This window comes from Lissotriton vulgaris, chromosome 4_1, assembly GCF_964263255.1.
Source record: "Lissotriton vulgaris chromosome 4_1, aLisVul1.2, whole genome shotgun sequence".
In the NCBI taxonomy this organism is placed as follows: Eukaryota; Metazoa; Chordata; class Amphibia; order Caudata; family Salamandridae; genus Lissotriton; species Lissotriton vulgaris.
Window position 1 is genome coordinate 1,602,053,257 of NC_141691.1, and position 27,187 is coordinate 1,602,080,443.

The 27,187-nt window shown below is 45.4% G+C and overlaps 1 protein-coding gene across 1 annotated transcript in view; it reads right to left on the minus strand.

Moving 5' to 3' along the window:
* SLCO5A1 (solute carrier organic anion transporter family member 5A1) overlaps positions 1–27,187 on the minus strand; it is a 372,433-nt gene that overhangs the window by 24,080 nt on the left and 321,166 nt on the right. Inside the window, exon 8 of the mRNA XM_086965856.1 lies at positions 11,147–11,211. Within this exon, the coding sequence (XP_086821982.1) occupies positions 11,147–11,211 (65 nt within the window). The remainder of the gene's footprint in view (positions 1–11,146; positions 11,212–27,187) is intronic.

Here is a 27,187-nt window from a genome sequence, read left to right on the forward strand (position 1 = left end):
ATTTCATTCACTTTATTATCAGAGTGCTGGGGCTGGCCAGACATCGCTTTATAGTACTTTAAAGGACCTAAGAGTTTAACTATCAGCAGATGAGCAGATCAAAAGCATGTTGGAATAGGTGTGACATCAGGTATTTCATGTATTTGCGAAAGGGAAGTTATCCTCAGTTCATAAGAATGAAGCATGTTTCAGAAAGAGAAGCCTTCAGCATGGAATTTGTGGCCAGAAAAGCATCCGTATATTCTTGGGTGTATGATTAGTCAGTCTGTCAGTAAGGCAGCAGCAATATGATGAAGCTAGACCACAACTGACCCTGTGACCAAGGCACTTGGGGCCAGATGTAGGTAAATAGCATTTACCGATTCGAAAATACCGAATTTTACCGATTCGGTAAATGCTATGTAGCAAATCATTCAGTAAAAATTACTGAATGGAGGCCCATAGGAATGAATGTCAATTACCGAATATGTAAATACCAATTCGGTAAAAGGGGGGACACATTGAAGGGTGGCAGGGTGTCACTTTGACACCCTTTTGCACCCCTCAATTGTGTATGGGTGCACATGTTGCAGACATACATGCCCTAAGGGCATGTATGTCTGCAACATGGCACTGAAGCAATTTGCATAAAATTGCTTTTTGGTGTGTTTTCATTATTTACCACCAACTTGTCGTTGGTGGTAAATAACGAATCCTAAAATGGGATAAGCACTCATTTAAGTGCTCCCTACATTAGGAATTCGGTAATTTACTGAATCGGTATTTAGGAAATCGGTAATTTGCTGATTCCTTAAATTACCGAATCATTAATTTCGGCCTCTACATCAGAAAAGCCTATTACCGGTTGGTAACAGCCGAAATTCGTAAATTTCGGCCGTTACCGACCGGTAATAGCCTTCCTACATCTGACCCATAGTCATGAAACCAAATCCTTTTTTAGAAGGTATCCAGTGAAGTGTCATCAGAGAAGATGTCAATAAGAAGATAAGCGTAGTGTTGCACTCTGCAGTTAAACCAGAATCTTAGCATGAAGGTACAATATATTCCATTACAGTATTCAGTTTTTGAGATCACCACAGCAAGCACCTATGTGACCCTGTGGGACAGGAGCAATATGGATTGGATTAGTCAAATGATGTGTAAGTGGTTGAAAACATTTTGTAACATTATTAATTACACTGAACGACCCTCCAGTTTATGCAATGCATATCGTCTAACACAACGAGAAATATCTTGATATTGGAGGAGTTAAGACAGTTAAGAGTTAAGACAGACACGTTCTGTTCGATCATGTTTTTGATGATAATGACCTTGATTCTTTTCAATAATTGTCGGTAATTGTGCCGTTTACTGGAGACAAGTAATGGAGAAAGCTGATCTTTAGGGATGGCACAGGTGACATTGGTGACATTGGTTAAGTTGGTCAAAAAAACATCATTTTACATGGAAATGAATGCTCCAAAGAACACCTCAAACTCCAACAACCCTAAACGACATCCCTCTTCCACAATTTCTGTCAGTCTTGCCTTCTGGAACTTTTATCTTAAAAACTTCACTGGCCAAGTCATGTATGCCAAGCTATTCAGCCTGTCAGCGGATGTTATTTTTGGAGAGGGCAGAGACTTCAGTGAGGAGAAAATGTAAGTGAAGAGGAACAGGTGTTGTACAGTGGAATTGAGGTAGAGGAGAGGAAATGTTGTGGTAAATGGTGGGTTTCCCAAGGGAAGAGACTGACGAGTCAAAGTAGAAGGGGGGTCTGGAGTTCAACAGGGAGTAATAAGGTGAGTGAGACAGAGAAAGAAAAGATGGATTCTGGTGAATGGTCAGAGGTTAGTATGGACAGGAAGCATAGAAAAAAGGAGAGTATATGGAATCTGAGAACCTGGGAGCAATGTACCAGGAGAATTGGAAAATCTGGTGAGAGGTGGGTAAACTAATTTACAATGAGAAATCGGTAGAAAAATGACAAAGTATAGCGGGAAGCATTGCTGAGTGGTCAGGATGGAGGCAAGAGGTTAGAATCATGGGCAATGAGAAAGGCTGGAAGTCTTGAAAGAGGAAGTCGTTGGAATGTCAGTGAAGGTGAAAGGAGGCTAGGGTGCAAAGCAGACAGTGAAAAGGGAGACAAGAATGGGGTATGTGGGAAAGGGAGAGCAGCTGGAAGCTAAGCATATATCCTGAGGGGAGAGGGTAGGGCTAAGGCCTTTTAAAAATGAGAGGTTGGTTAAAAAAAGATGACCATGAGACAAGGCTAATGAAGAGTGAATATGAAGGGGGGAGAGAGGTTGGTAGTCTGGTATGGCAACCAGTAGGAAGCTAAGGATTCAGGATGAGTGATATAGGCTTAGGACAGGAGTCAAATTCTAAAGGCAATAGTAGAGAAAGGTAGTGGAATCTCTAAAATTGCTAACAACTTCTATGGAGGAGTTTTTAGGATGTTGTGGAGTTAGAGGAATAGAAGAATGGGCCTTAGTATGGGGAACAAGTGCAAGGAGAATGTCTGGTCAGCAGAGGTAGGAGATAATTCCTGTAAGTGGAGATTGGGGTACTAGCTAGGCAATGAGCTATATAATTAGATAACTGACGCATGAGAGTCAGGAGGAGAGGGAGTGTTTTCGGTACATGGTTTAAGAACCTGGGCAAGTCGGAGAGGCTTAGGTTTTGGTATGCTATATTGATTTGTATAGGGGAATATTCACCCGTATGGGTATCCTGGTGCTTGGGCAGGTGTGCCGGTGTGAGGTCTCCAAGATACTTATACGAAGAGCCAGGTCTTCAGCATCTTGTGGAGCTCAATAAGTGAGGAGGAGGCTTTGATGTGTTGAGGGAGGTCATTCCATGTCTTGAGTGCGATGTAGGAGAATCAGCAACCTCCAGTTTTGCTTTTGGGGATCTGGGAAATGTGTGTGAGTGAGAGCGAGGCAGAGCGTAGGTGTCTGGTGGGTTGGTGAAAATGTATGCAGCTGTTCAGGTATTCTGGATCTGTGTTGTGTAGGGCTATGTGTGTGTGGGAAGTGTCCACTGGCGACGCTTGTGACTGGTGAGTAAGTGAAAGTTCGTGAGGTGTGGTGTGATGTGGGTGCGGTGTGGGAGGTCGAGTATGAGTCTTGCAGCAGTGTTCTGGGTGGTCTTTAGTCTGTGAAGGGGTTGTTAGGAGATTAAGGCATAGAGTGTGTTGCCGTAGTCCAGCTTGCTTGTTATAAGTGCTTGTATGATAGTCCTTCTAGTGTCCTGAGACAACCTTTTGAAGATCTTTTACAGCAAACGGAGGATGTGGAAGCAGGTGGTTCACAATGTGTGGACGTGAGCCTTTATGTTTAGCTTGACATCTAGGATGATGCCTAGATTTCTTGCATGGTCTGTGTATGTGGGTGTTGGTCCTAGCTCCGACGGCCATCAGTGAGAGTCCCATGGGGAGATCTTGTTACCAAAGAAGAATATTTCTGTCTTGTCGGAGTTGAACTGCAGGCAGTTGGGTCACATCCAGTCTGCAACCATGGTCATTTCGTTGGTAAAGCTGGTCCTAGTGGTGGCTGTCTTGTCACTCAGGGAGAGGATACGTTGGGTGTCATCAGCATAGAAGATGATGGTGAGATGATGGTGATGTTTTGAGATAGGATGATGTAGATGATTGGTGTCATGTATATATTGAAAAGGGTGGTGCTGAGTGATGATTCCTGCGGAACTCTGCATATCAATCTCTTGGTCTTTGATGTGAACAGTGACAACCTGACTCTGTAGGCTCTTCCCTGTGAGGAAGGAACAGATCCATTTGAGAGCAGATCCTTGTATTCCAATCTACTGGATTCTTCTGATGAGAGTGTTATGACAGATAGTGTTGCAGGCTCCTTGGTCCAGGATGATTCCAATGCTATCAGAGGCCACAAAGAGTGTTGTTTCAGTGCTGAGGTGCTTTCTGAATCCCCATTAAGTGTTGTTAAGAAGATGGTAAAGTTTGAAGTGGGTAGTGATGGCCTTCTCAATCACTTTGGCTGGAATGGGGAGCAGTGAGATGGGTCAGAAGTTGCTCAGTTGATTCCTGCAAGTTTCCATCCTTCTGAAAAAGTGTCCAATGTGATGGAGATGTTGATGATGTGGGCTACGGTGGTTATGTTCCCAGGTTGTGGATGGAGTTGGGGCATGTGTCAGTTGGAGTACCTGAGTGGATGGTCTGCATGATTTTCCACTGTTTAATTTCTGTTGAGGGTTGTCCATTCGGTCAAGTGGTCATCTTGGTTGTTTGTTGGGTAGGTTAGTTCTCTGGGGTTGGGTTGCTGTATGAAGTTGCTGCAGATGCTTTGGAAGAAGTTGGATAGTTTGTTACAGAGATATTGGGAGGCAGCAATGTTGTTGACAGTGGCTGAGGGTGAAGTCAAATCTTAATGATCGATTAAATCACCTTGCAGCTGTTGGAGCTTCCTTCGATGTGGTCCACTAGCTCTTTTTCTTGGTGTCTCTTATTTGCTGATAATATAATCTGAGTGAAGCCTTGTAGTTAGTTCTGTCTGTGGTGTCGTGGCTGGCTCTCCATTTCCTTTCTAGCTGTTTACAGTGTCTTTCGGTGTCTCAGACGTCATCTGTTTGCCAGCTGGCCTTGCTTGTTTGATCTACTATGCTTGTTGGTTTTGATGGATGCGAGGGAGTCCGCGCAGTTCTTGATCCAGTTGTTGAGTTTGTTTATGTCGAGGTTGTCTGTGGGGCTAAGTTGATCTATGCTGAGGATGCTGAGCCAGTCTGCTTTTGTGATACTGTCCAAGCTGTGGCTAAGAATTCTCAACCTGGGCGGGTTTTTGACTAGAGGTCTGATGATTTGGAAGCAGATGATGGAGTGGTCAGGGCATGTGAGTGGATTGGTGGAGTTGTATTTGATGCTGTCGCTTGTGTTTAAGATGGAGTCTTGTGTGTGTCCTGCCGTGAATGTTGGTTCTGGGGATCAGCTGTGTGAGTCTGATGTTGCTCAAAGTTTCGAGGAGTGCTGGGGAGCAGGGGACGTTACGGTCATCCTGGTGAAAGTTTAAGTCACCCAGGAAAATGCAGGCTCTGGAGTCAATTGTGAGTGGAGCGATAAAGTTGGTGATGAGGTTGGTAAATATGGCTCATTGTCCAGGTGGTCGCTAGGTGAGGGTTACGTAAAAAGTGAAGTTTTCAGAGATTTTCAGCTTGAACTGCAGGTGTTCCATGAATGGGGTGGCATTCTCTGTGGATGTTGTGCATTTGATGGATTCCTCATAAAAGATAGCGAGTCTTCCCCCTGGCTTGTGAAGGCGGTCCTTTTGAATGATCTTGTAGCCTGCTCTTGAGTGATTGTGTGTTGAGAAGCATGCATGCGTGCTGGTGTTGACGTGCAGGTTTGCTTTGGCATGTGCGATAGGGTGGGGGTGTAGGCGTTGCTGGTGCCTGTGTATTGGAAGGGGGTGTTGAGGGCATTGTTAGTATTTGTGTGTGGTGTTTCAGTGGGTGTCTGCTGGAGAACCAGCAGTGGGTGCAGGTGAAAGCTTATACCATGGTGTAAGGAACGGCATGACAATAGTTGCGGGGAACAGCATCCGGGGTCTAGTATCCTAAGGAGTGCTGCAGAGTATTGTTGGGCAGTGCTTAGACCAGGATTCCTGTCACTGGGCGTTGGCCAGGCAAGGGCGGGCGCAGATGGGCCTGCGTTTGGCATGCCAGTTGTCTGTCCCTTGTTCATCTGTGTTGCAGCTGCCATTAAGTTAGTCCTGGGCAGGGCGAGGAGTGCATGGTGCCGTGATGTACTTTCCTATGCTGAAGGTTGATGGGAACTGAAGTCCTCTTGCTTGGCTTCTTCTTTTAAATACGGTTTTGGTGGGCAAACCAGTAAAGTCACTTCCTGTCTAGATGGATGATGGGAAATTCAGTGATGTCACTTCCTGTGCAGGGGTTGTCATTTCCTCTGCTGATAGGTAATGAAAATGAAGTCCTCTTGCTTGGCTTCATCTTTTAAAGACGGTTTTGGCAGGAAAACCAGTAAGGTCACGTCCTGTCCAGCTGGATGATGGAAAATTCAGCAATGTTGCATCCTGTGTAGGCGAATGATGGGAGATCTAGTGGTGTCACTTGCACCACTTGCACTGAGGAATCATTGAGAGAAGCTGCATAACAAAACGTGAAGGGCCCCCCCCCCTGCAAAGTACATGGAGAAGCCCTCCCTCTGGAGTCAGTCCAGAACTCTCAAGCCAGGGTGCTGTGCTGTGCTGAGGGAGGGGGCTCTGGAGCTTGGACTCCCCCATACTGTGGGGGCTGTGGAGGTCTATGTTACGCCAATGATTGAGGGGTATGAATAGAATGTGGCTCAAAGAGGGGTAGAAGAATGCAGAGATGATGACTTAAGGGAAGAAGCAAGAGAGGCATGGGAAAGTGAAGGAAGGACATAAAGACAATGGGAACAGCTGTACATTGAAAATAATTTAAACCTGCTAAAGATGATAGAGGAACACAAGAAAGTGATGGTACAGAGATGGTGAGTGAATGAGGTTATGGATATAGAAGAGATGAAAGGGAAAGGATCAGATAGGAGGTCCTTCATGGTCAAATGTATGAAAAGAGAGAATGTGGAGAAGAAGAAGACAGAACGTTGAGAGATTTGATGAGACAGATGGGCACTAATGGAGTAACAGCACTTGATGAATGGGGATTGATGGGCACATGGAAATTAACTGGAGAATGCGAAAGTACTGAAAAGAGGAAGGATTAAAAAACGGGCATAAACTAAGTGGTACACAAATAATTTCGAAACGCAAACACACTTGGGTAGAGGATACCTGTAGACAAAGCACCAAAGAAAAAACTAAACAGTGAATGCACAGTGTGTGAGCGAGCGGTGATTAATGTATGACATTACAAATCAAACTATTACAACGCATATCTTTACAACGTGGTCAATACAACACAGCTTAAAATTACAGTTCATGCCATTACAACTCAGGTCATTACAACGCATATTCCTTTACAACGAAAATTACTATTCTAACACAGCTGGGTGCTTACCTCAGAGAAGGTGAGGGATATGTGTTTTAATGGCATGCGTTGTAATGGATCTAGTATTGTATTAACCGTGTTATAAAAGCATTGTGTTGTAATGGATGTTTCCCAAGGTGAGACATGACCATAGAGGTAATACAATTTGAAGAGTTTCACACAGACCAAGAGAATAAAGAGAACTAGACATGCAAAATAAGACAAAAGGACGTAATGGCAATGGGCAGACAGAAAAAGGGGCAAGAGAAACACATTAGAGACCGTAGTGAGAAGGAATAATAGAGAGGAAGGGAACAAGTGTAATCTGAATTATGAACTATTTGTATGTTTTAACCTTTATCTTGTTCACCAAAGATTCCTGAGTATTATATTTATGTGAAACAGAGTTTCTAATGCTAAATAAGCTTTGAAATTTGAATTATCTAGGCCTTCAGTCACTCATTGTTATTGTGTTTTTTTCATTTTAAACTTGTCTTGTATTTATTGTACTTTATCCTAAAACATTCTTTGTAAATGGTTATTGCTGTTGGATGTTTTCATCTGTGTATTTTAAAATTGTACATTTTGTTAACCTTCTGGGAAGGACAATAATCAACTAAAAATAAACACATCTACGGACACAGTTGTGAGGGTTGGACCCAGAAAGTAGCAAAAGATGGAAATAGGAGTACAGATGCAATGGGAGAAATGTAAATATAGACATAGAAATGGAAAATCAGAGAAACACTTGTGAGTCAGGGGGGGTCAGACTATGTTGGGTTGTCAATGAAACAGGCAGAGGCTGTGGGATCGGGGGAACAGGATGGGCACAGTCATAGAGTCTGTGAAGGACCTGAGGCTGGACAGCCAAGGGAAGCTGGAGAGTACGACTAGAGACGCTGTTATAGGATGAGGAGAGCCTGTGGAGACAGACAAAGGGTGAGCAGTTTGTGTGAAGGGGATGTGTACACGAATTTATCAAAATGCAATGGGTAGTGGAAGTGACATCACACACCATTTGACATTTATGTTCACTCACGCACACATGCTTACACATACATACACATTTACATATACACACAGTCTCTCTCTCTCACATGAACAGACTCTCACCTACAAGCACGCACACACCACACATTTGAAAGCATCTTTTATTCACTTCTGCTACCAGGGAGGATCATATTTCGGGTAATTGTACTCCTTTCTTTATTAAACCAATAGTGAATAATATGCTATTATTTACTATAAGTAAAATAATTGTCAGAATACAAGGAACCATGAGCCCCAACGCACATCTATAAGGACGAGCTGTCCCTGTGCTCCTGGCACTAACTTGATCACCTCTGAGGCCAGAGGTTGCAAAAGCAGGAGGGCCAAGGGTAACAAGAGGAAAGCCGGGGGTCACATGTGCGACCCTGGTGACCCCTAAATGACGTTGATGGGAGGGGAGTTTAAGTAGTGGCTGCATGCAGACTATAGAGACATGGGAAGGCAGTAAAATTCATTAGGCAAAAATCATCACTGGCATTTTAAGTGTCTGGCTGTTATAAATCAATTTAATGTTTTTTTTAACCATGTAAATATTTTAAACTCCTTTTTAATTATATTTATAGTTGACTGTTCTAAGCTCATCCCCGTGATTTAACTAAGAAGGTTAGGGACAGCATTTGGTCATGCACTAGCACTTTCTGAATTATATATCCTGTATATTTGTTGATGATATTGTGGCCATGTATATTATGTATATTATGTGTATTATGTATTTTTATATGCATTTTTAAATATATTGTGTTTTTTTTGTATATCTTTTATGATGCAATTGCAACAAAATAAAGATCATTGAATTGAATTGAATTGACATGGGAAGGTTGGGAATGTGATAAAGAAGAGGAGGCTTGGGTCCTGGATAATAGCAGCTGTAGTGGTGAGGCTTATTCTGTGGTGGGGTACCATGTGAAGGCAAGAGGCAGGTTTCTCGGTGGAAAATACTCAGACTAGCTTTTCATTCAGTGTCAGAAGGCCAATTGAGACAGCCCAGAATGAGGGGACCATATTGGCTAAATGGTTGGCAGTGGTTATTGAGCCTGGTGCCACCATGGATGAGAAACAAAGAAGAATGTACAGACATTAGGACAAAGAACACATTCTGACACTCAAAGGGCAAACAGCTATGTGTGTCTTATTCCTAAATCCATTGCCCCTGTCAGTCATGGCCTTTCTACAAATGCCATGTGTTTTGACTAGTGGATGTAGTATGCATGATCTAGTTGTTTCAACCTGTGTAATCCTTAGATGCCTGCAAAATCTGAAGAACCAAGCTGCTGCTCGCAGGCAGCAATTACAGTCACATATGTTGCCCTGCTGCTTTGCTCCTAGAGTTTCCAGAGGTGCAGTGGAATAATAAAGTTTTAGCCTTGACCCATGTTAGTGGCCCTACAAGCTTTAAAACATTTAATTGACCACTTAGTTCTCAGAAAAATATTCCTCTGATACTATCCTAGAAATTTGTCAAGAAAAAGTGTGATCCACATATGTGGCCTTTTATCTTTGGGTGACAGGTTTATTTTTGGTCGAAATCCGATCTTGCCTGCAAACACAACAGAGAATAACTGATTCATTGGTAATCAGAGAAGAATTCTAAAAGAGAAACTGGGTAGATCATTTCAGTTTCATTAAAAAATATCATACAAGGTCCAAGCTTAGTTTTTTTTTTAATTTTGAACTGTAAAATCTCTACCCACTTCTTGTTTACTACACAATCATTTTACAACTGACATAGCACATTCTCAGACATAATGAGTATATTTGGCTTTGACCCAAAATGTTCATTGTAGTCAGCCTTTTGCTTCTTTTCTTATAACACAAAGAACGTGTTGGAACATGATTCAATTAAAAGCTATGTTGCATACATTATACCATTACAGCCCACTGCCGAAGGTTATTCAGGTTGTTATAGGCCCCTGAACTCGAGGTATGATGAGGAAGCAACTAGTAAAGGCCAAGGCAAAATAACTATAAGGATTTTAGATTGTTTCAACCCACTGAGGGTAGAATGGTCTAAACAATGAGAAACAGAAATACAAACATTGGAAAGTTGGAGCATTGAGCCTTTACCAGCCATTATTGGCCCTGAGCTACCCCCTTTTTTCAGTGGAGCTCAAAACATTCCAATGTTCAAATATAGACTTATAGCCCACTGCCTGAATCCGAGTTTTAGGGATGGAGAGAGCCTTTTCTCAACCCATACAGCCTGAGGAAGAAGAGCTCTAGGGCTATTTGAACATTCCATTTACTAAGGGTTGAATGATCTCAATTAAAAAGCAAGAAACAGATAGACAAACATTTGAATGCTTAAGCAGAAGGCCTATCCCAGCCATTATTGGCCAGAGCTACTTCACTGTCTTCAGTGGAGCTCACAACACTCCAATGTTCTAATATAGTTTACAAATATGGAACCACATTTCTCTGTTTGTCTGCACATACTCAGGGCGACTGGAATTATGCGATTGAATGGCCAGATAATTATATATTTGCTTAATTTGCTACATAATCCCTCATCCGTCCATCATACGCTGCATGATCTACAGATTTGAACAAAAAAAGATTTGTTTCTAGCTCAAACGGTTCAAATGTTACTAAAAATGCAGCGATAAGTGTTGCCGCATAGTGGAAGGCCCTTTGCACAGCTTGACTGGTCATCTTTCTGTTGCTTATTGCTACATTTAGGATTTAAATTGGTACTAGTGAGGTCTAACCAATGCCCTGACAGTATTAACAAGCTTAGAAATGACACCTCGCCTGCAAGAACTGGAACACCCTGCCTCTCCACTTCAGACAATACCTGTCACTCACCCAATTCCAGAACGACCTTAAGACTTGGCTTCTTGACTGAACCCCAGCACTCAGACAGATCAGCAGCTCCTCCCCTCCCCCAGTACCGTGAGACCCTCACAGATGAGTAGCAGCACTTTATAAACCCTGATTGATTGATTGACTGATTGACAGTGTAATGAAGCAATACTATCACAAATGTGCTGCATTACTTTGCATACTTTGCTTTTTCTTGCTGCATAATTTTCTCAACCCTACTGCATAATTTGACCCTCCCATGCCGCATAATTCCAGTGGCCCTGCATGTAGTCCTCTATGTGCACCATGATGCAATCCTTACCAAGAGTTCGTAGTAAAACAAATTGCATGCCTAATGCAAATGGCCTCTCCCCTTCTTCCACTGACCTAAAAGGGAAATAAAATACTTTTTTTAAATAGGGAAACACTTCAGATAATAAACAGTAGAATTATTGTACTGCATTCTAAATATTGCATTACCTGATACATAAATCACATTTTATTTAGAGAAGCACAATTTACTAATGAAATCAGAAAGAAGAGGTGCTATTTGGGGATCCCTTAGAGTTTAGTAGAACATCAGTGAGTCTCCCAACCTGCCTAAGTTGGAATTCCTCTGCCTCATTTAGAAGTGGGAAAATACAAAGCTTCTGGAGTCCCAGCTTGCTCTGCTTATGGAAACCTTTAGTTGGCATCCTCAGAAGGGCCACCGTAACTTTTTGTGCCCGACTCCACTGTATACAGAATCAGAAATAGGCCTCAGGCACGGGAGAAGACTCCCAACTCATCATAGCTGTTAGTTTTTTATTTTGAAGAAACAAAACCCCATGGGGATTTGAAACTATGAAACATAGAAGTAATGCTAAGCAGGCCTTGATGATATGGCGGCCCAACCCGCATCACATTTGTGGCAAAACTACTCCCATCATGTTAGCGGAAGCATTTTTATCTAAAATGGCCTGCTGTAGCAGTAGGCAAATCAGAATGTGGTGAGTGAGGCAGGCAGAGACAGGGCTTCTGCCATCTCTGGGCTTTGGCATACTGCCCACCTCCCCCAACAATAAACCCTGTTAGCTTTTGTGCGCGCTGCAACACCAACTGGAGATGCAGCGTGCATTGTAATTAATTTTATTTATTTATTTAATTAATAACTCAAATCCGGCCGTATTCCGGAGTTTTCTACCCCTTACCCTGCCCCTCCCCCTCCTCACCGCCCACAGCACTCCCTCGAGGAGCCGCTACTAACAAGGACGGGTGCAGGTGGGCTTGCCTTCAGAGCACCAGCAGCACACCCGCTGCACATGTCTGCTGCCTTCATTTTGGAGGCCCACCCGAAACGACTAGAGCACATCCAAAAATGTTGGCTCTAAAATGAGCAAAGCAGAGTACAAAGTGGGCGTGTTTCCAATTGCAAATCACCTATCCAAAGTTCTCCGCTTTCCCCCTTATCAAATTGGCCCCATCTAGTACTTTCCATTTTAGTCACCTTATCACACAATTAAAATTCAACATTTAATTGCGATTATTAAAGACTTTAAAAAGGCTTTAGAAAAATATCAAGTGCAATGGAAAGGGGCGACCACTTGGTCCCCCCGAACGTATGGTTGGGGGCCCGGATCCTCCCGGGAAACCATTTTGGGCGGGGGGCGTGTCACGGCTGGTATGCCCGAAGCGGCGTAGCCGGGGCGCGCCTTTTTCCCGCCCAAGAGGGGTTGTCCTAGACACCTACATCGATGGCCACGCACAGTAGGCGTCCGGCGGAGGGTTCACGCCCTCCCGAAGAGGAATAAAGAGAGCGGGAATCCGAAGAAGCATCCTCTTGTTCCTGTGCTTGGAAGCTGCACCCACTCGTTGCACGTGAGCCCTCGACGGAACAAGGAGCAATTTTGAGAACTTGTAACTCTTGTGTTTCTCTTTCAGCGACTTCGAGGCTAAGGATCCAGGACCGTGTTGATCAACTTGGATCGAATATTCGATAACAATGCCTGGCAAGAAGGCAGGAAAGAAGTCCGGGACTGACCAGATGCTTCGCATGCTGGTAAGAGATATGGCGAACATGAAGAAGCAGATGGCTGCGATGAACAATCCGGCTAAACCAAAGAAGGTAATAGGCCCGGCATTGCCGGGAGTTGCCCCCGAGGGTAGGGGGAAACGGGTCAGGAATAGGGCGGCAGGGGGGGTGGTTCCGATCCCCGAGGTACCCCCGGCGAGCCCTGCCATTCCAGTCGATGCCCCGGTACCAATCCTTGACGCGGGTCAGCCGATTCCGGTTGTGATTACGCCCGCCAACGAGGAGGACATGCCTCCTGAATTGGCCGCCCAGTTGGCCGCATGGCTCGGCAGAAAAACAGGGGGTGCTACGGCACCTCGAGACACGGCCGAAGAGGCCAGGTTACTAATGCAGCAGTTGCGGCAGTCGCGAGATGCCGCAAAAGCGAATCTCCCTCTTGTCCCCCCACAGGTTACCCCGGAAGGATCGGCAGCTGGCGTCGAAAAAACAGCGGGAACGACAACCGAGCCGGGTAAGCAGGCATTACCAATTGCGGGGGGGGCTCTTTGCCCTCAAGACGGGAGAAAGTGGTTCAACATATCCCGTTGGCCACGAAAGTATTGATATGGGCTGATAAGTATGTAAATATGTTTTCTCTGCTGACTGACCATCGCGAGATGGAGTATGCTAAGACGCAGAAAGATTTGTGGCACCCGAGTGTCTGGCGAGCCAAGATGGCGGGATTCAGGGTGGATGAGACAATCACAAATTGGGCCAAGGCCTTTGCGATGTTTACTGCAATTATTGGGGAACGTAAGCCCGAGGTTTTGCCTGAATTGTCTTGCTATCAGGCACGAATAATGGATTTTTATGAAACGTATGAGGGGAATGAATGGATGGGTTCCGATATGAAATTCCGTAAGGCCAAAGAGTGCGATTCATCTCTGACGTGGGATTGTCTCGACTCGATTTCTTGGCAGAAGCAGCTCCTGCCGGGCGCGACGAAGACGTCCTCGCCAGGCGGGAATGGGTCGGGGTTTTCCCGCCAACAGCCCGCGGTGCCCTTTCGAGCGGGCGCCGGTGGCGACCACCAAGCAAAGACTGGTGGGAATGGGGGAAAGAGAGGGGTCTGTTGGAGCTTTAACAGGGGCAACTGCACCAGACCACAAGGGACATGTAAGTTCAGACATGCGTGTGCGGGTTGTGGGAATTCCTCGCACCCGGAGAGTTCATGCAGATCCAAGAATGGCGGGTCGGGAGGTAGAGGAGGGTCCAAACAAGACTGAGGTGGACCACTGTGTACCGTTACCTACCCCCGTTGATGTCACGGCAATGATCCCCTGGCTAAACAAATACCCTGATCATGTCTCCGCTGGGGTGTTGAGAGATGGATTCTTATATGGTTTCCACATCCCGGCGGGGGATTTTCGTGGGGAACCACTTTGTAGAAACCAACTATCGACTCTGCATAATTCAGCGGTGGTGGAGAAGAAGATTGCAAAAGAGGTTACCCTGGGCCGGGTTGCGGGCCCATACCGGCACCCGCCAGTAACAAATTTCATCTTTTCCCCGTTAGGAGTGGTCCCCAAAAAAGACCCGGGGGAATTTAGGCTGATCCACAACTTGTCAGCTCAAAGGGTCTCTCGGTGAACGATGCGATTGACCCGGGAGTTTGTTCGGTGCGGTATGCATCCTTCGATGATGCCGTCACCATGTTGAATCGCCTGGGGCCCGGAGCGCTGATGGCAAAGTCAGATATCGAGTCAGCGTTTCGGTTGCTCCCGGTACACCCACAGGATCAGCGTCTGTTAGGCTTTGTGTTCCAAGGACGTTACTACATGGATAGATGTATGCCAATGGGTTGCTCCATCTCTTGTGCTTATTTTGAGAAATTCAGCTGTTTTTTGGAATGGGCATTCACCGAGGCCACTGGGCATAGCCATGTTATGCATTACTTAGATGATTTTCTGTTCTTGGGGGCAGCCGGCGACACAAAATGTGCGCAGGCGTTACAGGAATTTTGCATTCTCATGAAGGAATTCGGAGTGCCATTGGCACCAGGTAAGACGGTGGGACCATCTACTTCACTGGAGTTTCTTGGAATCGAGCTCGATTCTGTGGAGGGATGTTTCCGTTTACCGGTAGGGAAAGTAGCAAAATTTAGGGCTTCCCTGGAACTGTGCCTTAGTAAGGAGAAGGTGACCCTGCATCAGTTACAACAAGCAGTGGGTCAGCTTAACTTTGCCCTTAGAGTGATACCAATGGCCCGCCCCTTTTCACGCTCTATTGCACAAGCTATGGTTGGTCTCAAGGAAGGACACCACCGCACGAGACTGTCTGCAGAGGTTCGTCAGGACATGCGCATCTGGTTGGCATTTCTGGCGGACTTCAACGGTCGAGTGGTATGGAACAAGCCACCAGCGTCTTCGGACGAGCTAGGTTTGTGGACTGACTCGGCAGGGAGCGTGGGATTTGGCGCCATTCTTGGTAACCGATGGTCGGCGCAAACATGGCCGACATGGTGGCACACCAGCAGTCTCACGAGTAACATTGGGTTCCTCGAGCTATTCCCAATTTTTGTGGCTCTGATGGCATGGCCGGACGAGTTCAGAGATCGCTCTGTGGTATTTTGGTCCGACAATATGACTGTTGTTGAATGTATAAATAATCAGGCAGCACGCTGCAAATGGATATTGAGATTGTTGAAGGAAATTGTACTACTTTGCATGAGACTGAATGTACAGTTCAGGGCGAAACATGTGCCGGGTGTACTGAATCATGCCGCTGATGCACTCTCTCGTTCACATATGCAGGCGTTCAGGGGTTATCTACCTACTGCGGACCTAGCGGCGGCACCATTCCCCGAAGTACTCTGGCTACTCGGTGCCCCGGATTACAAGACCTCGTGGCAGCGAGCTTAGCCCCCAGGACGAGGAAGGCATACGAAGGAGCATTTCGTTCCTATTGTGCATTTTTGGGTCCGGCAGGGGATCAGAAATGGGGTCAGGAGGATTGCTTCCTAAAGTTTCTGGTAGCATTACACAGGGAAGGCCGATCAGTAGCAACGGCCAATAGGCACCGGGCGGCCATTTCATTCATGGCGCAGGTGCATGGCATCAAGGACCCGACATCTTCCTTTTTGGTAAAGAAAGCCCTTCGTGGATGGCAACGCCTTGAAGGTCGTAGAGTAGACGAGAGGCGCCCGATTGGGTTAGAAAGGTTGTCCCTGCTTATGTCGATACTACCCACGACATGTTCCTCCCATTTCGAAGCAGTTCTGTTCCGGGCCGCTTTCGCATTAGCGTTCCATGGGGCTATGCGGGTGAGCGAACTGGTCTCAAAGAATAAGAAAGATGTGGAGGGAGGTCTGTGTCGGGATCACATCCTGATTAGGGGTGATTCAATGGTAGTCACGATAGCTAAGTCCAAGACTGACCAGAGAGCTATGGGAGACAGTGTTGTTGTCCAGCGCATGCGAGGGTCCCCCATGTGCCCGGTAAAGTGCATTGAGGAACATTTGGCGCTGAGGGCGGATACATGGGGTGGGAGTCTGCTGAGACACTTTGATGCCACCCCACTGACGAGGTTTCAGTTTCAGAGGGTGCTAGCATTGGCAATCGCAGCGGCGGGCTTGGACCCGTGCGATTTTGGGACCCACTCCTTCAGGATAGGGGCGGCTACTGAGGCTACAGCCAGGGGTCAGAGTGCCGAAGAGGTGAAACTGTTAGGACGATGGTCCTCGAATTGTTTTAAAAGGTATGTGCGGTTGTACATGTTATGAAGTCAAGTTCCATGCACTCACGCTTCTTGTCTTCTGTTTGATTTACAGTTTCGCGAGCATGTTATGCGGGGCGGAATTTGCAGTCGACCCGGCACCAGGGGACCAGCGGTCAGAGATCACCGGCTGAGGAGAGAGTGGTGTGGGTCGTGGGCCACTCATACGTGAGGCGGGCCGGGGACGTATTCAAAGCAGGTGACGCAACTCACGCAGCTGGGGAATACGGGTACAGAGTGACCTTCCACGGAAGGGGCGGGCTCTGTATTGACCATTTTGAATCTTTTGTCGAGGAACTCTTAGGGCGGCAGAGGTCACCGCCATCTGTAATCATAGTACACCTGGGGGGCAATGACATGGTGACACTCGGTAAGCGAGCATTGCTCGAGCGAGTTTTGTCCACCGTTAGCTGGCTGGCAAGAAGAAGCACGATTGCATGATCCCACATGATTCCCAGGAAGGGGTGGCTGGGGGGCCTCTCGGTGTCAGCACTGAACCATTCAGTGAAGAAGGTCAACAACAAAATTGGTAGGTTGTTTCGCTCGGCGCAGTTGCACAGTATTCCGCATGGGTGTATTTGGGGTGATCACATGTATCTCGATGATGGGGTTCACTTGTCCCGGGAGGGGAATGTCTTACTCATAGGAGACTTCATAGCGTGGCTAAGGGGTTTAAGAAAGCATGACCTTTAGGAGGAGTTTGTGGGGGGGCCGGATAGCCGGTCAACTATCCGGCCTGTGGCGGTAAGGTCATGATCGGTGAGCAGTAATTTCAAGGTCCCTAGAGGGGGGCGCCACCCACTATGGATGGGAGCGCCCGGGGGGAGGCGGCCATTGGCCCCTCCCATGGGGAGATGGCACCCACTAAGTATGGGTCGCCTAGGGGAAGACGGCCATAGGCCCCTTCCAGGGGAGGAGGCGGCTATATGCCCGTCCTACGAATTTCCCGGGGCCCGGATATCCGCGACGGCGGATGTGATAGACAGTGTGGGGTGGGAGGGGGAGTCCACGCTGCCTTCTTACAGACACCTCACACGGGTCCTCGGACGACCTTTAAGATGGCGTTGAGTTGAAATGGGGGGCCCCAACAAGACAAGGGAAATTGGAGTTGGCACAGAGGGTACAATCCTCTGCGCGGCCGCCACTCACACCGTGAGGGCGAGAGTTTTGGTAGTAGGGATCTGACACCGGTTGCGACCTTGCCGTTGGCCCGTAATGCTAGGATGTACAATTTTAATTTAGAAAGTATGCATTTGCAGGATGTTAGACTCGGCTAGGAAAACCTTTGTATTAGAGATTTGTTAAGGTTAGCCAATGAACATGTCTTCATCGAAATGTAATAAATGAAAATTGTACATGATATGAAACTTTTATTTAATGTTTTTATTTTGTTTCATATTTTAATAAATACGGCCGGGAGGGTAACTCCCTCCCGCCTTCCAAAAATTCAGAACTGCGTCCGTCTTCCCATCCTTGGGGATTGTGTTGGGAGGGGGTGACAGGCATCCCGGCCATATGGAAAGGGGCGACCACTCGGTCCCCCCGAACGTATGGTTGGGGGCCCGGATCCTCCCGGGAAACCATTTTGGGCGGGGCGTGTCACGGCTGGTATGCCCGAAGCGGCGTAGCCGGGGCGCGCCTTTTTCCTGCCCAAGAGGGGTTGTCCTAGACACCTACATCGATGGCCACGCCCAGTAGGCGTCCGGCGGAGGGTTCACGCCCTCCCGAAGAGGAATAAAGAGAGCGGGAATCCGAAGAAGCAACCTCTTGTTCCTGTGCTTGGAAGCTGCACCCACTCGTTGCACGTGAGCCCTCGACGGAACAAGGAGCAATTTTGACCCACCCACCAGCCCCTTATGGCAATATTAGTTCTGCAATAAAGAATTTTCTCTGATAACATCTTCTTCCCCCTGTTTAGCGGTATATGAAGGTCTAGTTGAATGATATGATTTCTGTCTAAAGGTACTGTTTTCCTGTAGTATAGACAAACATTGCAAATAAACAGGATGATGTTTTCTCCCTTAGTAGGTAATCAAATGTCGTATTTATTTTTTGGTCGGGCGGTAAGGTCATGATCGGTGAGCAGTAATTTCAAGGTCCCTAGAGGGGGGCACCACCCACTATGGATGGGAGCGCCCGGGGGGAGGCGGCCATTGGCCCCTCCCATGGGGAGGCGGCACCCACTAAGTATGGGTCGCCTAGGGGAAGACGGCCATAGGCCCCTTCCAGGGGAGGAGGCGGCTATATGCCCCTCCTACGAATTTCCCGGGGCCCGGATATCCGCGACGGCGGATGTGATAGACAGTGTGGGGTGGGAGGGGGAGTCCACGCTGCCTTCTTACAGACACCTCACAAGGGTCCTCGGACGACCTTTAAGATGGCGTCGAGTTGAAATGGGGGGCCCCCAACAAGACAAGGGAAATTGGAGTTGGCACAGAGGGTACAGTCCTCTGCGCGGCCGCCACTCACACCGTGAGGGCGAGAGTTTTGGTAGTAGGGATCTGACACCGGTTGCGACCTTGCCGTTGGCCCGTAATGCTAGGATGTACAATTTTAATTTAGAAAGTATGCATTTGCAGGATGTTAGACTCGGCTAGGAAAACCTTTGTATTAGAGATTTGTTAAGGTTAGCCAATGAACATGTCTTCATCGAAATGTAATAAATGAAAATTGTACATGATATGAAACTTTTATTTAATGTTTTTATTTTGTTTCATATTTTAATAAATACGGCCGGGAGGGTAACTCCCTCCCGCCTTCCAAAAATTCAGAACTGCGTCCGTCTTCCCATCCTTGGGGATTGTGTTGGGAGGGGGTGACAGGCATCCCGGCCATATGGATAAGATCCTAAAAAAACTAATTACACCCACCCGCTGCAACAACTAGTGGTGCATATCTGTTCAGGCTGCGGGTCCGTGCTGCAGCCTTCATTTATGGAGGCCAACCCTGAACAATTAGAGCGCATCTAACAGTGGCAGCTCTAAAATTAGCAAAGCAGTGTACAAAGTGGGCATGCTTCCAAAGTGGAAATCACCTTTCCAAAATTCCCTGGTTCCCTAATCTCAAATTGTCCCCAGCTAGTACTTTAACCTTTTTAGTGACCTTAACACACAACTGAAAATCGACAGTTAATAGAGATAATTCTTTTTTGATAGGGCTTTATGCAAATATCAAGTTCAATGTGCTAGAAAAACATATTATACACCTCACTGAAGCCACTAGCGGTGCCGTGTGCGTTAAATAACCTATCTCTCCAAGCCACAAAAAGTTTGATTCTCAGAATGCCCCAATCACTGAAAAGGTTGTTTACTCCCAACCAGTAACATTCCCATCCAGCTAGTCTCACTTTGCTCTGCATAGATCATTCATTCTTCATTGTTGAAGCCTGATGGCACTGTTGTTCAGTTTTCCAGCCAAGTCCAGATGTTCAGATCGTCCTTGAACAGGAAATGGGATGGGCTAATAGGTCTTGCTTAGCTTGTGGATGTTGAACATGGTTGGTGTGTCATCTGCCATCTCCGTAAACAATCTCACAGAAACCTAAGCTTGGAACTCCTTCAGCTCCACTAAGAACTCAAGAACACTAATGTGAACAGTCGTTGGGAATTGGACCATAGATCCTTGGTTGAGAGTGACCTCCGTTGGGCCCTCCAACCTTCCAAGGATACTTTCATGAACATGGTGACCTAAAAGTTCAGAGCATGCAACAGAATCCCTGCTGTTAGATGAAGATGGTGAATATGAAAGCATAAGGAGCCCGCCGTTCATGTGGTCTGGCACCTGAACCTCGTCTTGCTAGTCTCTGGATACTTGCACCCATTACAGATAAAGCTCTTCTTTCAGGGTGCACATTTTGATATGACATGTGATGTTACGCTGATGCAGGATGTCATTTGCCACCACATTTGACTTTCTAATCAAGGCCAACCACTCCAGTAAAGCATGGGCTCTATGGTTTTAAGGTCAGATCCTGCAGCAATAAGCATTAAGAGGTGTGCCTAAGAAAATGATAGTCATATATATATATATATTCTTGAATGATTCATCTGCAGCTTCCAGGGAGGGGAAGACATGATTCCCATACCTGGAGAGATGGGCCACCCCAGGAGACAATCACTTTCTGAAGTCTCTAGATACGGAGCACAGGCTGAAGGTCAAGACCTTTAAAAGTCACAGCCTTCTCCCTACCATGAACCAGAAGAACTTTCAATGATTCCACTGGATGGCGAGGTTAAGGTAGGTGTCTCCGAGAAACAGGCTGGATATGCCCTAAACCAGGGTCACAATTCTGAATTACTGCTTTTAGTTAACTTGTTCACAATGCCAAAGCCTATGATGAACATAAACACTTATTTTACTTCCCCAGTAGCACATACCTGGAGTAGATCTCCTGATTTCTTTTCATTTCTGCACTGTAGGGGTGGGTGCAACTCACATAATTCAGTGTAGTGTATTCACACAGAATTACCTACAAATTCAGTGATATGCATAATTCTGCAAGAAGAGTAATTCTGCATTTAGCGTAATTTCTTAATTAAAAAATGTCCCCTCACTTCCAAAATCAGAGCAAGAATGCATTTTGCACTAGAAATAGTGCTACATGCAACACAAGATGAATGGTAAGTACTCGAGGTAGGATTTTCACCCAGTTTAGCCGAGGCATTTAGCTCTATTTTCTATCACAAAATGCCCCCTTCTGTCCAAAATGGGCATTAGAAGGCCTTCTCCAATAAGAAATAGCTTTAAATGTGCTGTTGGGGAAGAATTCCCCCCACCCCCAAATTACTCCAGGCATCCAAAATGGAAGCGAGGATGCATTTTATGTTAAGAAATAGCGCTAAATCCAGCAGAGCACAAAGTCAATCACTAGGTTGTTTACCCTAAATGACTCTTAATTACGCAAGCAGGCATAATCTATCTTATCAGTGATTCTGCATCTAAGAGTAACGCAGAATTAACAAAATTACTCTGAGTCTGCCAGTTTAATTAAAATTACGCCCAGGCCTACTGCACCTCTGCTGCCAACTGCTGAAATTGAGGTACAGATTACTTTGTGCACTATTTCAACCCAATTTCAGATTTAGTCATTTATGCATAATTTAGCTCACTTCAGTTCTTTGAAGACGGCATCATATGTGTGAATGTGGGACAACATTTACCATTGTATTTAGTCTTCTCCTCCCCCAACCATATTCTACCCTTCTGTCACCTTGAGAAGTAGCTGCTTCAAATACATGAATGCTCTTTGGGTCACCCTTGTAAGAAATCTTCAAGAACAAAGCTGCTCTCATTTTACTCGGACGCAGTGTTCTTCAACAATTTTGATGCTAATCGTTAAATACCACTATATGGTGCACACCATCAAAATACTGTAAACATGCTAATCCCACTGACACTTTTTGTTTCTCTATAACAAAAAAGTTAATGCTTGCCAGCTCCTTATTCCCACAAGGACAATAACAGTGAGAAATTCATACCGCATTTCAACCTATGATGAAACAAGTCCTGAGAAAATCAAAAACTATTCATGTAAGGGAGTTCAGAGGAATTTTAAGACTGACCAAGCAAGAAAATTGGAGGAAATAATTAACTCTGCATTGCAGAAGAAGTGCAATTACCTTTAGAGATAAAAGAACACCACTTGCCCTTAGTATAATGCTGATGCCGCATGTCTAAGATCGTATCAATTTTCTCTAAAAAATGTAACTATGACACTTGACGTTGCAGCTGATAACCTTCTTCACACCCCTGATCTTTTTTTAACCCTGTGATACCAGAGACATAAAAGGTGGCATTATATGATTAACATCTATCAATGAGGATTTCATGGATTTCGAACTTTGCCTGAATTCCACAAGTTTGCAAGAAATGTTTGGAAAATGATCACATTATAGGAACACAATTGTGAAGGTCAGATTAGCCTAGGATGAAATTGATTTTTATCCCCATATAATTATTTTCCTCACATAGAACAAAATGAGCAGGTGTAGTCATACTAGGCATTAACTCTTTTGCTTCCACTATAAAAAGACAGTCTTTGATAAAGCAGGGAGAAGGCTAGATATTGTTGATCAAATAGCCAACACTTGTTTCACCACAGCCACCCCCCCCCCACAAATTATATGATCACCTTGACCTATCTGCCTTTATTGAGGATGTATCTATTGTTCACAAACACCTCTCTAACCACACACTAATTTTAATCTCAATAAAAACACCACACTCCCCACAGGGTAACCATTTATGGTGGCGTAATGAGATTTTACAGCATAACCCTGTTAGAAAGGTGAGGGGGGGGTCGGAAGGCTATTTCTGACTATATCAAATACACAAAAGGTGACAGGAGGAATGTTTTAATAGGTCTAACCACTGGCAATCGCTTTTAATAGCATTTCAACCCATCGTTCTTTTACCCACCATACCACATCAGTTTGGACCCAGTCATATGCAAATCAGTCTTGAGCCTGTGCAATAGGAACAGTCCAGCTGAAGTGCCAGGCCAAGTCTCCCATGAACCAGAATATATGCATGCCAAGACCAGGTTAGCTCTAATTGGACTTATCAATCGGGTGCAGCTTGGTTTCAGTTGCACACATGTATGGGCATTCTCTTGCCACTTAGGGCATTACATCATACACTCAAAAGGTGATGAGATGAAAGTTTTCAATGAGTATAAGCACTGGCAATCATCACTTGGTGTAGCATTTAAACCCATTGTTGCTTGTGTTCTGGTTCAGGGAGGACTGGGCCTGGCATGGTATTGCATACGCTCTGCTCCTCCTATATCCTATTTCTTTATAAGCCAAAACATAAACATAAAACTCTGCACTAATATAGTGGTGACCCGTTTGGGTCCACTGCTTCCAAAGATAATAGAACCATATCAATAAGGTTTCATACCAGGTTGCCAATGTGAGGATGCTTCTAAGAAATGTATTCACACTGTCGAGGGAGCCCAAATATATTGCAGGAATGTCCTTCTATTCTTGCTCAATGCTGAGAAGCATTTCACAGGGTGGACTAGATGTTTATGGCTTAGTTTCTTCACTCATTGGGTTTAGGCCAATGCTTTTGCACATTGGCCCTGATGAGTTAGTGCTCCCCTAAAGCCTTCATTATGATTATTGGTGTTATCTGCTTACTGATATCAATAGAAAGGGGCAGAAGACAACGCTGTCCATTCTCACCTCTCCACTTTGCACTGAATCAAGATCCACTAGCTAACATAATTAGACAGAGAGATTAAATAAAGGGTGTTAAATGGGAGGAATAACTATTTATATTCACAATCTTCATGGACGACATACCAGCTCCATGAGGCACTTGATGGCTCATCTGCCACTTTGTTGGAGGAGCTAGAAAAATAGTGGGTTATGCCTGGCTTTAAGATCAATATTAAGGCCATCAACCTTAATTCAATTGCTTTGTCAAATTGGTCTTTTGAAGGCAATGATCCCTTTGGCATGGGGCATTGGGGCAATAACTTACCTAGGAATTCACTTAAGCCATATTACATGCAGATGGTAACAATTATGCTTGGCACAGAATGGCTGATGAAATACTTTCCATGGATAGACCATCCTGCCTAAGATTATATACGTATTCCAAACAAAACCCTTAACTGATCCAGGAGTCTTACTGCAAACCTATCAAACCCTAATAACCAAATTCTTATGGCGAGGAGGACTCAGAGATCAGCGAACAGGATATTATAATGGTTGATGACATATTCTGACATATTACCGAGCTGCTAATCTTTGATGGGTGGTGATACGGCAGAAAGTGGAGATAAGCAAGCTGTGGTGTTACATAGATTACTTAATAGAAGTTACTCTGCTGTGCAAGGGCTGTATCACCTTCAGAGGAGCTGGAGATTATATTCTTCCCCGTTGACTAGGGCTACGTTGTCTGTGTGGGACAAGGTAAGCAAGCACCTTAGCCTACCATCCTACCATCATAATGTACTCCCATTTTCTTCCATTCAGACTTCTCCCCAACTACTGGTAAGCAAAGGTATCTAGGTTAGAGGGGGAGTAGATGTTTTTGGGTGGCTCTCTGTTTCAAAATGGTGAAATAAATGCATTTGAACACATAAAAACAACATAACCTTTCAAAGAGAGGTTTGCATACTTGGAGATAAGGCTCTAGATTTTCCACCTGTTGATGAAGAATGGGGTAGCTCGTTCTCTCACATCCTTTGAAAAATGGCTGAAGGAAGGGGCTCATGACTGCAAGGTAACATCAGCCCTTTATCAACAACTAGTGGGCCTGATCTTGAAAAAGAAAACACATGGACAGAGACAGTGGGACAGGCAGCATGGCTCTTAGAGAAACCCATCACACAATTCTCACGTTTTGGTGTCATACCCCAGATATCAAATCAAAACCAGAAAAATGTTGGAGGCAATGTGGAGCTACTGGCACCCAAACACATCTTCTTTGGAATCATCCCAAGTTACATAAAAGTGTGCGTATATCATCAAGCAGTTAGACTTGGCCTTTGAAGTACAGATTCTGTGGCATCCTTGACTGGTTCTCTTGGAACGGCCATTTTCAGGCAGTAGATACGACAGATCTTTGAGAGGAAAACAACTAACAGTCACTATCATCATGGCTTTACAGGTGAATTTGCTGCACTGCGCGAGGCACACAGTCCTGAAGACTATAGACTGGCGGCATAAACTGTAGGAGACATAGAGACAATTACACTATTCCTAGAGCCAGGGCCGGATTTTGCTGTGAGCGAGCTAGGCCCAAGCCCGGGGCACCCACAGGGAGTGAGGAGCACATGTAGCTCACCTCCTGAGCTGCCTTGAATAATGCTTTCATTCCAGGTTGCCGTTCAGTTCATTACCTCCACAGTGCAGGCCTTCTACATTCATTATGCTTCCTCTTTTTTCCCACTCACCCTTCCTTCTCCACCGCCCTCTCCCATGGACTCCCACCTCCAGTTTAGCAATTGAATAGTTGAAAAAAGTGAGGGGTCAATTGGTAAATGTGTGTAAAACAGGCTGTTCACTGATCTGAGGTTTTCCGCCAGGACGTGACGTGAGCACAAGAGATCCCCCACCAGAATGTTCAAGAGAGGCACCAAATGGAGCTTTGCCTAGGGTGCTGTCTAAGGGAAGGCTAGCCCTGCACAGGGCACATACTTGAGACATAAGAGAAACACTGGGCGTCACTCATTACGATTCTCTCCTGGGAATACAGTGTTAATGGGCCCTTGATACTAGACAATCCTCTGTCTTATTCCAGACGACCTCGCTCAACTGCCAAGTGCGAGATTCCCACAAAATCCTCATTTTTCTTTTTCTTTTTTACAGCAACTTGGCCATGCACTTTACATACAACACCAATGACAAAATCCTATAACTTGCCCAGATACTCTTTATCGTCTAGAGGGATGGGGAGAGGAGGAATACTAGAGTGAAGTTTGTGTTTCTTTTTTTGTTTTTTTTGTCTTACTCTAGTGTTATAACCTGTTTTCATTGCCACTTGCTGAACAAGGGCCGTATTACAGAAAGTGCCCCAGGGTGCAGTGGGTGTTTGCACCAGCTTTGTGTGCTACCGGGGCACTTTGGTATCAGAAGGGGCCCCAGACACTTGTATGGCACCTTCTCTAATACAGATAGCACTAGTGCATATTGTATTACCGATGTGGACGCAGAGGCAAACATGCCCTTAGGAGGTGCACTGAAAATGTGCCACAAAAAGGTAGTACACTGTTAGTGTGCTGACTGAGGGATGACAGGGGGATCACATGGACCCCAGAAATCCCCCTTGTGGTGGATTCAGTCACTCACTGCACCCTCCTCCAAGGGGATCTCTAATCCCTTTTGAAAGTGCGAGCGAGTTGCTGCCTGCACAGAGAAACAAAGGGCAGTTTTTAAACAGCTGCTATGTTATGTATTTATCTTGAATGTGTGGATGCCCTGAGGGCCACCCATACTTCATAATAGGGTTCACTTAACCTGCTTTCACCTGGCACACCTGATTAATGGTGCGCTGTGGTGCAAACAGGGAAAGTGGCGCCCTTTCAGTAATACGGCCCAGGTGGATTGTAGGCGATGTTATTTGTATCTCAAATGTAGAAAAAAGTGTTAAACCATAATCTGCATAAAATAAAGTTAATAATGAGATAAAACATATTTCAACAAATATACAAATTGAAGTACTATAAAGCTATAAAATAACACAAAATTTGATTTAATGGTGAAGCAATTAAAAAAATAATTCAACACAATTACTTAATTGCAATATAATAATTGCATTTGTTAAAGTATCATCAGAATCTATTACCATCATTTATCATTTTTAGCTGACAGGTGGGGTGAGCAGTAGCGGTCAGTGGTGGGAGTAGCTTCCGGGCGGTGACGTGGGGAGGGGGAGGGGCAGGGCTGGGGGTAGTAATCTATGGATTACGGAGGATTACAGGTAAGTATACATATAAATAAATAAAATGAATTTTGTTGCGTGCACTGCTCCGCATTCGGGGATGCAGTGCGCGCAACAAAATTCGTTTTATTTATTTATATGTTTATTTACCTGTAATCCTCTGTAATCCATAGATTACTACCCCTGATCTTGCCCCTCCCCACG